We start from the raw sequence: 15,542 nt of genomic DNA on the forward strand, positions 1-15,542 counted from the left end.
TGCAAAATATTGCAAAAATTTAAAAGAAGAGCTTCCAGATTTCGCAGTGAAAATGTTCAAAATTATTTTTTGTCTCTGGAGTTATGTCAGGTAACCCATCTGCAAGATTTGAAAAGCTTTGTTGGCCAGTAATGATCGTTAATCTCAGAGGACAAAAAAATCAAAATTTTTTAAAACAATCGCAAACTTTAACAAAATCTTGCTAAAATTCAAGATAATAAATTCAAAACCACTTCATGGTCTCAAGGGACTATCCAGTATCCCTATTTCAAGCTTTTAAAAGTTTCAATGGCTCTTAAAGATCCATAAACTTGGAACATGATAATTATTTTCCGAAAATTTGAAAGAAACTAAATTTTATTAAAAAATTGCTAAAACTGTAGTCATTAAAAATATTGATAACCATTCCGTTAACTCTAAACACTATGCAACAGTTTATCATAAAACCTTGGAGGAGGTCCCTAGGTCCCTGGTGGCGGAAAAATGTTTATAAAAAAATAAACAGACTCAAAAAACTTAAAATTGCAAATATTTTTAAAAATTGGTAATATTAAAATCTTGAAAAACAATCCATTACATTAAGAAGCTACGCCGTAACCTATAATCAAACTCCAGGGAAAGTTATGTGGCTCTTGAGGCTGGAGAAACCTTAAAAATGGCAAAAAATTTCCAAAATCTTGAAAAATTGCAAGTACCATAAAAAACTGCTAAAATTTGTGATAAATAAAATTGAAAACTAATCTGTGGCCAGAAACCATTTTCCAGTAAATTATTATCAAACCTTAACGGATATCTTCTGTTCGGCTGAAAAACTTAAATAATGAAAATAAATGTCAAAAAAATGAAAAAAAAATGCAAGTTTTATTTAAAAATGAAAAATATTCTTGGTTTTGAAATCTTGAAAAACATTCCCTAACATTTAGAAACTATACAGTAATCTAATGTCGAACCCTAGAGGAGGTTACTCGGCTGTTGCGGCTTGAGAAACCTGAAAACCGACAAAATTCGTGAAATTAAAATGTTTAAACCATTCCACTACCACTAGAAACTATGCAGTAACCTATTATAAATCCCAAGAGGAGGTTCCGTGACACCTAGGGCTGAAAAAACTCAAAAAACGACAAAAATTTCGCTTCAAAAACTTGAAAAAAATGTGAAAATTAGTATAAAATTGCGTGTTTTTAGCGATCGATGGTTCGAACGTAGCCATGGGAGGGGGGGGGGGTGCACCGGGGATCTGATGGGGAGGGAGGGGGTCGGGGTGGGCAACAGTGGGGTTGGGGGCAACAGCGCGGTGGTGGGGGTTGGGCCATTAGTGGGGGGGCAACAGGGGGGGTGTCTCCAACCTCTAAGAACCGCTCTTCACGCCAGAAGTATAAGTCTCCAAAACAGTTTGAGCTGAAACAGTAATGAAAGGCTCTAAGAGCACTTAATGCCCGCTGGGCGCTTCCTGTTTATCCCGTTTTTGAGGACGAAAAGTCAAAAGCGCCAGACGAAAAATCAGTCAAGCGAAAAATTGCATAAAAAAGACCGACAGGACTAATATAATTGCTACATACTTTGTTTGAGAGCAATTAATAAAAAAGATACTGTAAAAAAAGTACAGTTTCTATATCACGAAAAAACTTGTTTTTATACCCAACAAAATTTGTTTTCCTAAATAGTTTCAATATCACGAAAAAATTTTACCACACAAAAATGTTGTTTTCCTATAAACCTTTTATCTCACAAAAAAAAATTGTTTTCGTATATACCTTCTCCAATATATTTATAAATTTTTCCCGTTTTTAACAATAAAATGCAAACTAATGGCTCAAATATTTGAGCATAAAAATCAGCTTACAGTCATGTCATCAATATGGCGTGAACATTATGATAAAAATAAAGATTGAGCACTCCAATTTGGGAACTTCTGAAGTTAAAATGTTAATTTCAATTTGCATAGAAAAGCGACAAGACAACAGCCAAATAGCATAAAAAAATCATTCACATTCGTGAACTATTTCAAAACCGACTTAATGTCACACGGGCGTGTACAAGAATGAAGTGCAAAATTAAAAAGATAACAGAAAAATAATGTAGTAACATAACGCCGAAGTACTTTAAATATATAGATCTAAAGAATTGGCGATAGGTTGCCTTGATTGCTCGATTATTAATTTTCCGCTGAAGTCTTTTATTAGGGACCTTTACTGCACATATGAGTTCCTTTAACCTTAAACTAATTCAAATTAAACTTAAATTTTAAAGTGCAAAAGTCATTTTATTGCGTGAGGTAAGTCACGTATGATCAAAATCTAATCACGCAAATAACCTGAAAACTTTTGCTAAAACGAGTGAGAAATGACGTCACGCGCGCAAATGCCGTTAGTGAGAGGAAGAAGTCATTCAGAAAATTTGACTTCAGCTTTGCTGTGTGAACAAATGTAAAGCCAAAAAAGAGCGTCAGACGACGAAAAAAAAAAACATAGCAGGACAAGTCCTGACGTACAATTCAAAGAAATTTTATTGACTAAACAGAAAAAACTAGACCTACAATGGACTATAAATTAACTGAGAAAATAATATTTTAAAAAAATCAGACAAAAATAAGAAAAAAAAACAGAAAATTAATGTCAAAATGCAGCATGTGAACACAAAAAACCACTAGCGAGAAATGAAAATTTAATTCAAACTAAAAACTAGGCCTAGAATGCCTGTGAATGGATTGGGAAAACCATTTAGAAAAAAATCCTATTCAAAAAATCGAAAAAACAGGAAAAATCAGAGTGAAATTGCCGCATGTGCACAAAAAAACACTACCGAGAAACCTAATTTTCTTTCAAACACCATTTTCTCACTCTACTTTAAAATTAGAGCGAAAAAAATTCACGCCGCAAAACCACTCGCTTTTTCGCTCCATTTCCTGTTTCGGCATGACCAAAATCACTACTCCAATTTGACTTCAAAAATCATGAAAATGTGTGAACAGATCTTAAAAAAAACATAGCAGGACAAGCCCTGACGTACAAATCAAAGAATTTTCATTGACTAAACAAAAAACTAGACCTGGAATGAACTATGAATGGATTGGGAAAACCGTTTAGAAAAAAAATCCGATCCAAAAAATCGAAAACATAGTAAAAACCACAGTGAAACTAAACTGCCGCATATGAACAAAAAAACCACTAGCGAGAAACCGAATTTTTGTTCAAACACCGTTTTCTAACTCTACTTCAAATTTGGAGCGAAAAAAATTCGCGCCGCAAAACCACTCGCTTTTTCGCTCCATTTCCTGTTTCGGCATGACCAAAATCACTACTCCAATTTGACTTTAAAAATCATGAAAATGTGTGAACAGATCTTAAAAAAAACATAGCAGGACAAGCCCTGACGTACAAATCAAAGAATTTTCATTGACTAAACAAAAAACTAGACCTGGAATGAACTATGAATGGATTGGGAAAACCGTTTAGAAAAAAAATCCGATCCAAAAAATCGAAAACATAGTAAAAACCACAGTGAAACTAAACTGCCGCATATGAACAAAAAAACCACTAGCGAGAAACCGAATTTTTGTTCAAACACCGTTTTCTAACTCTACTTCAAATTTGGAGCGAAAAAAATTCGCGCCGCAAAACCACTCGCTTTTTCGCTCCACTTCCTGTTCCGGCGTGAACAAAATCACTACTCCAATTTCACTTCAAAAATCATGAAAATGTGTGAACAGATCTTTAAAAAATGACAGCGCCCCAATACAATTCAAATTCTTTGAATTGTAAAAAAAACCAAGAGCACCGCAATATAGCTACGCTCAGCTTACAGCTTCGCAGCTATAATTAATTTTAAAATAATACACAGTTGGCTTCAATAACATAATTTGATGTCATAGAACGACCATATAGCTCGGTTTTGGATCCAGTTTTGTATTATACACAGAATTCACAAAACCAAATCAATTTCAGTAAAACAATTGCCAAAATTTGAACAACAAATTGTACAAACAATAAAGATTGTTTTCCTCTCATTTATTTGAATTGAAGAGTCAATATAGAGAGCAGGTACTTTTCTTTCCAAATAACTAAGTCAAATTTTAGCAGAATTCATATTCATAGAGATTTTATGAAAATAAGTTTTTTTAGAAAAAAAACAGAGTGACAAGAGGGTGTTTTACCGCAAAAACAATAAAACTGAATAGTTTCATTAAAAAACTCTCAGACTATGAAAAAATATAAAGGCAAAAAACTATAAAAGACTATAAACGAAACAAAACGACCACAATGAAAAAATAACTGCCACAAATATGAACATTGCCAACAGATTTCCGGAATAAAGCCTTTGAGGTTAATAATATTAATAACATTAATCTCAAACGAATCACAATCAAACGACTGCCGATATGCTCTCCAGTGGGGCCAATTTCTCTCAAACAACTGGCGAGCGGTATGGGGGAGTGTTAAGCGCGGGGGGGGGGGGGGGGGTTCGCGCATACGGGTTTATAGGTGGAATGGTCAGAAGAAAAATAGGTAGTATGAGGATTTGAAAACATAGCTGGCAGATTGCCAGAAAATAACCGCAATAGCTTCTTAGATCTGCAGTCTCAAAATAAACATTAAAAAAAGACAGACCTAAAAAATTCGCCTTTTCATTGAAGGCTGATACGTTATATTTTGATTAAACATCTGTATAAGTTTTCGCTGTCTCTATTAGCTGCTCTCTAATAACCTTCATTTAGAGTGACACATACCCATTTGACCTTATCTCTTGAATTAAAGTAAATAAAAGTCAATTTCAAATTGAGGAAGTCATTTTTATGAGTGAGGTGAGTCAAGTGTGACCAAAAATTTAATCACGCAAATGCACAAAAAAAAACTCGCTCCACTAAGAGCGAAAAAAGACGTCACGCACGCACTTCAGTTGAAATTGCACGAACAAATGAACAAAAAGCAGATTTGAAGTGGAGAAAAATCATGAATGAAAAGTCCCGACAGTTCAAAAAATTTATTGGCTAAACAAGAAACTAGACCTAGAATGGACTATGAAATGATTGGGAAAACCATTACCGACTAACGTCTGGCGAATTTCTCTCAAACGACCGGCGGCCGGTTGGCTTGGTCAATAGCTAGGCACGGTTTATTGAAGCTAGCGCTAGCTTGATTCGACTCTTCAACTTTTAGTCTTTTAGCTTTGTTAGTAAATAAATCAAATAAAAAATGATATTTTAAAAATTCGCAAAATATTGCAAAAATTTAAAAGAAGAGCTTCCAGATCTCGCAGTGAAAATGTTCAAAACTATTTCTTCTCTCCTGAGTTATGTCAAGTTACCCATCTACAAGACTTGCAAAAACTTCGTTGGCCAGTAATGATAGTTAACCTCAGAAAAGGACAAAAACAATCAAAAATTTTAAAAACAATCACAAATTCTAACAAAATCTTGCTAAAATTTAAGACATTAAAATCTTCAACGCCATTTATTGTCTCAAGAGACTATCCATTATCACTATTTCAAGCTAATTAGTTTTACTGGCTCAAAAACATCCATAAACTTCAAACATGATAAATTTTCGAAAAATTATAAAAAAGTGCTAAAGCTTGAGTCATTAAAAAATTGATAACAATTCAACGATCCTAAAAACTATGCGACAGCTTTTCATGAAGTCTTGGAGGAGGTCCCTAGAACCCTGGTGCCTAAAAAAAAGGATAAAAAAGTCAAAAGATTCAAAAAGCTTGAAAATCTGCAAATAATTTTAAAAACTGCTGATCTTAAAATCTTGAAAAACCTACCATTACATCTAGAAGCTATACAGTAACCTCAAACTCAAACGCTAGAGGAGGTTATGTGGATGTTGAGGTTGGAGACACCAAGAAAATGACGAAAAACTTCAAAAAACCTTAAAAAAATTAGAAGTTGCAAAAATGATAAAATTTGTGATAAAAGTTGTAACTAATCGATGGCAAACATACATTTTTCAGTAACTCATTAACAAAACCTGACAAAAATTTTCTGTTAAGCTGAAAAACCCGAATAAATGACAATATAGACAAATAAACTGACAACAGCGATAATAAACTGACAATATATGTTTAAAAAAAATTAAAAATTGCAAGTTTTGTAAAAAAAAACGCTGAAATTTGTGGTGTTGAAATCTGGAAAAACAATTCATTTCATTTTAAAATTATACAGTACCTACTTTTGAACCCTAGATGAGTTTTCTTGAAACTTGAGGCTGGAGAAGGCTAAAAAATCAACAAAAACTTGAAAAAAAAATGCAAGTTTTATTAAAAAAAAATTGAATAAAATTTGTCATATTCAAAAATTGCAAGCTATTCTAAGACACATAAAATTGTTACAATAACTTATTTTCCAACCCGTAAGGACGTTTTTGGACCCGGCTTCCGGAAAGAAGTGTATAATAAAAAATAAATGTCAACAAAATTGGAAAAAATTGCACGTTTTGTAAAAAAAAGGCTAAAATTCGTGATGTTAAAATGTTGAATCCATTCCACTACAACTAGAGATTATGCAGTAACTTAATATAAAACTCTAGATGAGGTTTTTTGACACCTAGGGATAAAAAAACACAAAAAGACAACATTTTCAAAAACAATTGAAAAAATTTGTGAAAATTAGTTGGTCCCAAGGGAGGCGGGGGGGGGGGGTGGGAGTGTACACCGGGGGTCTTAAGGGGAGAGGGTGGGCAACAGTGGGGTGGGGGGACAACAGCTCGGTGGGGGGTCAACACTGGGGGTGTCGTCAACCTCTAAGAACCGCCCTTCACAACATGTCTCCAAAACAGTTTTAGCTGAAACAGCTGAAAGGCTCTAAGAGCACTTAATGCCCACTGGGCGCTACCTGTTTATCCCGTTTTTGAGGACGAAAAGTCGGAAGCGTCAGACGAAAAATCGGTCAAGCGAAAAATCGCATAAAAAAGACCGACAGGACTAATATAATTGCAACAAACTTCGTTTGAGAGCAATTAAGAAGATCGGGTAACAAACTGGAAAATGGGTGCAAAAACCTTTCCCCGTGGGGATTCGAACCACTGACCTCTCGGATCCACAGCCACACGCACTAACCACTGCGCTGCAACTCACTTACCTCTTCTATTCTGCAACCGATTTCATATTAGCAACACGCTTTAACTTCGGAGCAATAAAGATCACCAAAAAATGAACGAACGCGTGAAAAAGTCACTTGAGAAGTCAAAGAAAGTTCTAGAAGAAAATTGTCGAGCGAAAAATTTGCAAAAAAGATACACATTTACAATAATTGCTATGAACTTCATTCAAGAGCAATTAAAAATCAATGTCATAATGCCGCATGTTACCAAAATCATCACTTCAATTTGACTTAAACTCATAAAAATGTATAATAAACAGATCTTTGAAAATATACAGCGGCGCAATACAATTCATATTCTTTCAATTGATTTAAAAAACCCAGAGAACTCAAATAATAGCTTCAGCTATCGGTTTGAGGCTATTAAAAGCTCATGCTTGCGACCCAACAGAAATGGAAAACAGAAAACTGTACCTATTGCACAAACATTGACATAAAACATGACAAGACGACTGCCAGAAAATTGATTACTGTAAAAAAACTGTACAAAAACATTTGAAGTGCGAAATACTATAATCTCATTTTGTAGTTGAGCATACACCTCTTTCTTGAGCAGAGGAAACAGAGGCTAGTGACAATACCAACAAGCATTAAAGCTGGTAACTATGATTACAGGAACCACGTTCAAGTAGCAAGTTCATAAAACTCGGCTTATGTGTTTATCCTATTTCTAATTCTTAGCTCGATTCTTGATTCTGACTCTGTTGATTCAAGATTATTGTGCTGAGCAACAGCTGCTTAAAAGCAATTTCAGCAGAATGAGAGAAAAGTGAAAATAGCCCCGAGAACTCAAAGATTTCACACAAATTAATGAACACGCTGTGAACTAAGGTAAAAAGAACATTTTTGTTCAACAAAGTATAAACCGGCCTGAACTAAAACTCAAAATTTTTTTGGACTAATTAATAAACCAGACCTAGAAATGAATAGTATCTGATTCGGAGTAGCATTGACAGAAACTCGACTCAAATTGTTCTGCGATTTAAAAAAGGAGAGCACATAAATAATAGTCGTTGAGAGGCTGCCGGCGGCTAATAGAAACGAGAAAAATTATCACCAAAGTCCTACTTAATACCTGGTCAAAAGAATAAAAAACACATTGAGAACTTATAATGCATACTACTGAATTGTTTCACTGAGAATAAATGATTCGAAAGAAAAACTACTTTCAAATGCCGCACGTAATTAATTCTATCGCTTAGAAAAAACATTTGCACCCCATTCTCTCGCTCTCTCAAGAAAAAGCATGAGCCGAAAATCACTCTTCTCGCTGCCAGTCAGTATTGTTCAACTTGACCTAAACACTAGTTTTCATGCGTCTCATTTCAAATACGCTGCATCAAAAGTATCAATTTAAAAAGACGCTCAACCAATACTTTAATAACCTAATGCATGCCTAATGAGTTGATGACCGGGCACCACACCATAAGTATAAGTCTCCAAAACAGTTTGAGCTGAAACAGAAAAGTCAAACGCGTCAGACGAAAAATCGGTCAAGCGAAAAATCGCATAAAAAAGACGGACAGGACTAATTTAATTGCCACAAACTTTTTTTAAAGCAATTAATTAAGGTATCATTCATTTAACGCAGAAAATTAACTCCTGGGTGCTTTTGAAAACAAAAATAGATCGAAATATAATTTGAGAACGAACACATATGCAAGCAAGGAAAGAAACAAATAAATGCAACAACAATGGGACTGAAATTCAGATTTCATCATCTACTATTTGAAATAATAACCGGACAACATTTGAACAGACAATAATTATTAACTGCAGGAACAACGAAATATTTCAAGAGAATATTAGATCAAAACTGGCTCTTTCAAAGCAATTCATCTCATCGTGATTTTTCATAAACTGATTATTTTCAATATTCAACGAATTAAGACTAGAACATTCTAGAACATTAAATTACCTGACTACGTGATTGCCTATTCACACAGTTTTCAATATTTTAGTTTTCAAATTCATTGTTGAGCCTCCGAATGAGGTGTGCTGCTCGGAGGCATCATGCTATGGCCGGGCGGAATTCCATTGCCATTATTTGTCATAGGTTCAGCCGACGGATGATTTCCACCTTGAACAGACGGCATCTTTTGATGTTGTGAGCTCATCATAGATTGCTGCGAAGCCGACATGGGAGGCTGCTGTTGTTGGTAACCCTGTGGATGCTGTTGCGTGGCAACCTGTTGGGGTGGTGGGCCACCTTGTCTGGCATACATTTGAGAGTGGGGTGGGGGTGGCATACTGTAGGGTCCCGCAGGGTGATGTTGGGGGGTTTCGCCCGATTGGGGGTTCGGGTACGCAGCTGTCATTTGCGAGGGTCCTTGGGGGTTATGCTGCGATGATGCTTGCTGGTTAGGGGGTTGAGTGGCAGTTGTTTGTTGAGGGTTGTAAGGGTGATTTCCATGATAAGGAGATCCAGAGTTGCCCATTCCACTTGCCTGGGGCGGTGGAATCGGTTGTCCAGCAGCAGATACAGGGTGTACAGTTACGTTGGCGTTCGGCATGCTGCTAGGCGGATGACCAGCCATCGAAGAGGCAGGCTGACCTGCAAAGAGAGGTTACTTATAAAATTAGGAAACTATAATTGTCCAAACTACAACGTCGTAAGCTTAGAAGACGCCAATAATTCTCAATAACATAGCCGGCAGATTGCCGGAATAGCTGCGAAAGAATAGACCTGCGTGCCATACAATAGAGATAGAAACAGATACAGATCTAAATTGGAAAAAAAAATCGACGCCGCTCAAAAAAACTAGGTAAAAAACATTCAGCGATAAATTAATAAAGCTTGTTAAAATTCATTCCGCAGAAGCCTCTTATTAGGGACCTTTACTACACAAACGAGTTCCTTTGACCTTAAACAAATTCAAATTAAACTTAAGTTTTAAAGTGCAAAAGTCATTTTATTGAGTGAGGTAAGTCAGGTATGATCAAAATCTAATCACGCAAATAACCTAAAAACTTTTGCTAAAGCGAGTGAGAAATGACGTCACGCGCGCAAATGCCGTTAGTGGGAGGAAGAAGTCATACAGAAAATTTGACTTTTTCAGCTTTGCTGTGTGATTAAATGTAAAACGAAAAAAGAGCGTCAGACGACGAAACAAAAACATAGCCGGAAGAATTCCGGAAGCGACTCGAAGCACCAAAACTTCACAAAAAGCTGAAGCCATTACCTTTTGTATTAAACCATTAACTCATTACCTCCCCGGGTCTGATCTAAAAATCGGTGAAATTTAAACCACTGTCACCAAGAGAAAGAAAATGCAGCAAAATTTTATTATTGAAAACGTTTGGTAACGTTAAAAAATTCTGAAATTTTTAGGATGACCAAAAAACTGATAGCCTGACAAAGCTGACAGGGCCATCAATTGCCCTCAGATAATTATTGATTCTAATCTCGAAAAGATCGCGAAAGCAAACGGCAGACAAAAACTTTTCAAAAAAGACAGGAAAGTCAAAATTATTCAAAAAAGAGTGCTCAAACTTAAGAATCAGAGAACCACTACAATTAGATTTCTAATCACGGCAATTAAGACAAAAATAATACATGATTCTTCCTTGTTGTATATATGCTAGGCAACATGATTTCATACAAATTCAAAAATTAAATTAATCATAGAAAAACAAAAGCAACAGAATAATATTCAAAGGCAAAAAATCGTCTAAAAACAATACCAAGCCCGGAAGAAAATTGCAATGAATAGTAATAAGTAGAAATGTTGGAAAAGACTGTCTAGCAAACTCCCAGAAATGCCTTATTTTGAATTAAATCAATTGCAAACCGAAGAAACCAAGATCTAAGAAAAAGCTGAATTCAATCAATTTTTTAACAACTGAAAAAATCAATATAACGAAAATAAAAGTAGGTGCCAGGACAAAACAAGAATGGTACAAACGAGAATGTGAAGAATATGGACACAATGTTAGGAACACCGTAAAAAGACCAATTCTTGATTTTTGAAAGTTAAAAATCAAATTCAAAAAAATCAAGAAAAACGAGTACATTTCATTGATCAGCATCCGAGACAAAGAAAAGACAACGAGTCATTCGAGATAAAAATCCAACTTGCTGAAGAGAATAAAACAAGAAAAAGCAGAATTCAGACATGCGAAACAATGAAACATTTTGCAAAAAAAAGTGGTCAAAAAATATTTAAGACTGCATTTATGAAAAAAATTTATCTGTTTTTTCAAAAACTTAAAACCAAAAAATGATTGAATTTTTATTGAAACCAAAATTCAAGTCCCTCATGTTCCCCAAAATACTATTTCTAGTAATTAAAAGCAAAATACAAACAAAAAACTGAAAACAATTGGCAAAAAACTACGAAAATCGGATTAGCAAATGTACAATTTTATGAAACAAAATTACATCGAGGTAGAAAGAGGCATTGAGTATATGAATTATCAAAGGGAAGTTGCCATATTAACTGATTTTTGACAAAAAAACAGCTAAACGATCCAAAAATGAAGAAATTAATAGAAAAAAGCCAAAAATTAACTAAAAAATCAAGAAATATGTGCCAATTTTGCATTTGAAACGCAATTTCAGGCTATGCAAAATACGGTGCTATCAATTTTCCAGGGTTTACATTTCAACATAGCATCGATGATTAAAAATTATTTCTACAAAAAACGAAATTACAAGCAAAAAACTAGGCCACTACAGCGAAAAAACGGCTAAAAACGGTTCTCTATATGTGCCATTCAGTCAAAAACTACTTTTCAATGTCAAAGTCATTCACTAAACGCAGCGCATGATCAAAAAACTTCTCTCGCTCAGAAAAAATTAGTTCACACTGCAATTTTACTCGCTTTCGCTTTTAGGTCAAAACATCGTCTGAACGAATAGTACTTCCGGTAAAAAAAAAACCTTAAGAAAACCAATACTCCTCTTCGAGTCGTAAAAAAACCAAGAGCACCGCAATATAGCTTCGCTCAGCTTACAACTTCGCAGCTATAATAACTTCCCACCTTACAAAAAAAATCGTAACGAATTGAAATTGCGGCACGTAACAAATAGAAATCGCGGTAAATTGTTCATTACTTCTTATTAGGTAAGTGGAGGGGGGTTACTAGCCATGATTGGGGCGGTTGCACAAAATGAAAGAGTAATAGCGTACCAGGAGAGTGATGGTACATCTTCATCTGCTGTTGCGGCTGCATATGATGTGGCGGGGGTGCATATTGCGGTGGGTATTGGCTTCCGGGAGGATATTGCGAAGGTGGCGGTGGCCCATAGTGACCAGGTGACGCATAATGCGCTGGTGGGTAACTGTGCCCAGATCCATACATGCCAGGGTACGGCTGACCAGGATACCTTGGGTACTGCTGAGCGTACGGATTGGTCCTTTGTGTAATTGGAACTCCATACTGAGCTCCTTGTCCAGGCATTCCATGTGAAGAATAGCCAGGGTACGAACCTGCGGAGCCAGGGGATATTTGTTGCGCCGGCATTGGCTGGTTATAGTAAGGGTTCGACGCACCCGAATGCGGTGGCGGTGGGTGCTGTGAGGATGGGCCGTATTTAACATTACCCGGACCTTGTGGTGGCGGTCCAGGGTTCATGGCCTGTCTTGGACCAACTTGGTTTCCCGGGTATTGAGAACTCATTTGATGAGCAGATACGTTTGTGGGTAATGCATTTGGATGTTGTGGTGATGAGTGAGGGATTGGTTGTAATTGCGGATTGCACTTTGCTGCTTCCTTTTTCAAAGCATCGGTCACGTTCACATTCGGAGCAATATCGCTGGCCTGAGCCAGGGAGCTTTGAGTGTCTCCAGTCATTGAGTTTGAATTGCTGGGGCTAGGTTCGTTTCGACCTGAGAACAGCGCAGAAAGATCATTGGTTAATAAAACAAAACCTGATCCAGTGCAGAAGTTGCCATAATAATATGAGATAAAATTAGACAAAAAGGAAGAAATCGATCAAAGAAACTAACCTAGACGTGGTAAGCAAGCTGAAAACCTACAAAGCACTGCAAGAAAAAAAACTTTAAACTATATAACATTCTAACTGTAGCCGCAAATTTCGCTTCAGGATGGCAAAGCAAAAGCATAGTAAACTTAAACAGCGATTTTTTTTTTAAATCAGTAACCAAAACGCTTACTTGTATTCATCCCATTGCCTCCTGATCCTCCTGGAGAGTTGCTCGCTGTGGACACACTTGACAGCACCGACTGAGTGTGAGCACTTAGCGGTTTGTAAGGGTCCACGTGCGAGGGAGCTGTGAACTTCGTAACCGCGGGTGAAACGGGTGCGGCCGCAACAACCGTATTCTGGTTCTGAGCAGACTGCTGCTGCTGTTGGTCAACGCCCGGGTACATTCTGGGAGACGTCGAGTTCTCGTTGCCACTAGGTGCTGGCATTGATTGCATGTTTGGTATGCCTGGTTGCTGCGGTAATCCTTTACTCAACGGTTGTTGCTGAGCAGTTGTGTTCGGAGGGGGCATTGAGGACGATGGAGGGGGAATTTCGCCGGTTGAAACCTGCTACAGATTTGGCATCTTTTTAAAACAATTCTTTTTCTATCAAAGTTTGATCGAGTAAATCAAACTGTTAGATTGTTTCTCACAAGGGTTAAGATTTATTTTGCAGAGTCGCCAATGCAGAGACAAAACGCTGCAAAAACTACCCAAAAATCATCAATAAAAATTGAAAAGTATCAATAGGGTAAAATTTCAAAACACGACTTGAAGATGGCAGAACAGAATGAATATCACAGCCGAATAAAAATATTTGGCAGCTAACATCGTTGTTCTAACAAGCTAGCCAAAACTCATGCAAAAACATACAGATGACAGAGATATTGCAATAAGCAAAAAAGCAGTCTAATGTGCTAAATTACTAGCGCTCATGATTTAGGTATCCAATAATATAGCAGCACTGCGAGAAAAATTTGATCTAAAAAAGACAGCATCTGTACAGTAATCAATACATCGGAGTGAAATGCAGGTACTACTAAACCATTTACCCGTCAACAGCCATCAAGCAAAACAACCACTGTCAAGGATGTCAAAGGCCGGCTTCGGCTGACAGAATTCTAGCCGACTAATTCTTCTGGTGCTAATATCACGGTGTTCACTTCATGCGATACCGTCTGCACTAACTCGATATGATATGGGCTGATGATAACATACATCTCCCGAAAAACTACTTTTCGTCACTGGTACACCTGAAAGCTCTCCAAAAGCGGCTCACGAGACAAAAAATGAACGTTACGCGAAAACCGTTAGCGAAGACCTTGAAAGCGTCACTCAATTACAGTTCCTGATGTTCACATGGTTGAGTGTTAATTACCATATCATCCTGCAGGTTGTTTAATAATGAAGAGCTGATTTGCATAAAGGTGGTGCAGTTGACTGTCACACCTCACAATGATCAAAACTTCGAAGCTTTCGCTGTACGTCTCTATGTGAGGGAAACACTAAACGTAGGTTCTGATATCACTGATATTATACATATGCAAGAAATTCACCCACATCTGGCCACCCCAGATCCAGTAAGATACAGCTATGAAGACATTGAGATGATACTTGGACGGGATGTCTACCATGCCATCCGTCCATTAGAGCACTTTGCAAACGACAAAAAGTGCTCACCGTTCGCTTGCCCATAGGTTGGGTTTTAAGCGGCACAATTGCGTGAAGTTCAAGTGCAGTCTCAACATGTTTCAAAACCAACGTCGAACAGGAATACAAACTGCATTGTGAAGTCAAGTCTTGGTACGATACACGGTGACTACAAGCCCAGTTGACCCACAATCCGCAGCGGATGCTTGTGCGCTCGAAATAATTGAAAGAACAACTTTTCATAAAAGCGGGATGTCGGTATGCTGTGGGCTGGAGAAGAAATCAAGCTCCTAAACACCTACTTTTCCTCATTGGTACAGCTTAAATCTCTCGAAAAGCGGCTCTCGAGAGCCAAAGTGTTGATAGAAAATTATGCGAAAACCATCAGTAAAGACCTTCAAAAAAGTTAAGTCATAACAGTGCCTGACACTTACATAGACATGGTTGAGCAGTGGTCGGATAAAGAATGGTACCTATCACATCATTCCGTAATCAACCCGAGCAAATCGGGGAAGTGCGTAGATTACAAAGCGCTGCAGCAAAGTTCCATGGTACTTCATTGAACTAATCTTTCCTGACCGGTCTCGACTTAATCCAAAATTTCATCTTTGTACTACTTAGGTTCCTATGCAGATATCGAGGGTATCCTGACTGTGACCAATCATCGCCGCGCTTTTTGTGGCGGAAGGACCCCACAACAAATGTTGTAGTGCATCAATACATGCGCAACACTCACAGTAAAAAAACTCGCCCAAATGCGCTATTTATGCACTACAACAAACGGCCCGAAACAATATAAGTTGGTACCCGGAAGCAACCAAAGCCGTAATAGAAAACTTCTACATGGACAACTATTTGGATC

The 15,542-nt window shown here is 37.1% G+C and overlaps 1 protein-coding gene across 2 annotated transcripts in view; it reads right to left on the reverse strand.

Annotated features, from left to right (window-relative positions):
- Positions 1–8,724: 8,724 nt before the first annotated feature.
- Positions 8,725–15,542, reverse strand: part of LOC142353906 (uncharacterized) — a 61,286-nt gene continuing 54,468 nt past the window's right edge. The window contains exons 7-9 of one of the 2 annotated variants that reach the window (XM_075406138.1): positions 13,219–13,597; positions 12,232–12,930; positions 8,725–9,653 (exon numbers count right to left, since the gene is read on the reverse strand). In XM_075406138.1, coding sequence (XP_075262253.1) covers positions 9,070–9,653; positions 12,232–12,930; positions 13,219–13,597 — 1,662 coding nt within the window. In that variant the 3' untranslated portion in view covers positions 8,725–9,069. Of the gene's footprint in view, positions 9,654–12,231; positions 12,931–13,218; positions 13,601–15,542 lie in introns of both variants that reach the window. The other variant, XM_075406137.1, reaches the window with a different exon arrangement.

This window comes from Convolutriloba macropyga, chromosome 15 (assembly GCF_964194025.1).
Source record: "Convolutriloba macropyga chromosome 15, txConMacr16.3, whole genome shotgun sequence".
Lineage (NCBI taxonomy): Eukaryota > Metazoa > Xenacoelomorpha > Acoela > Convolutidae > Convolutriloba > Convolutriloba macropyga.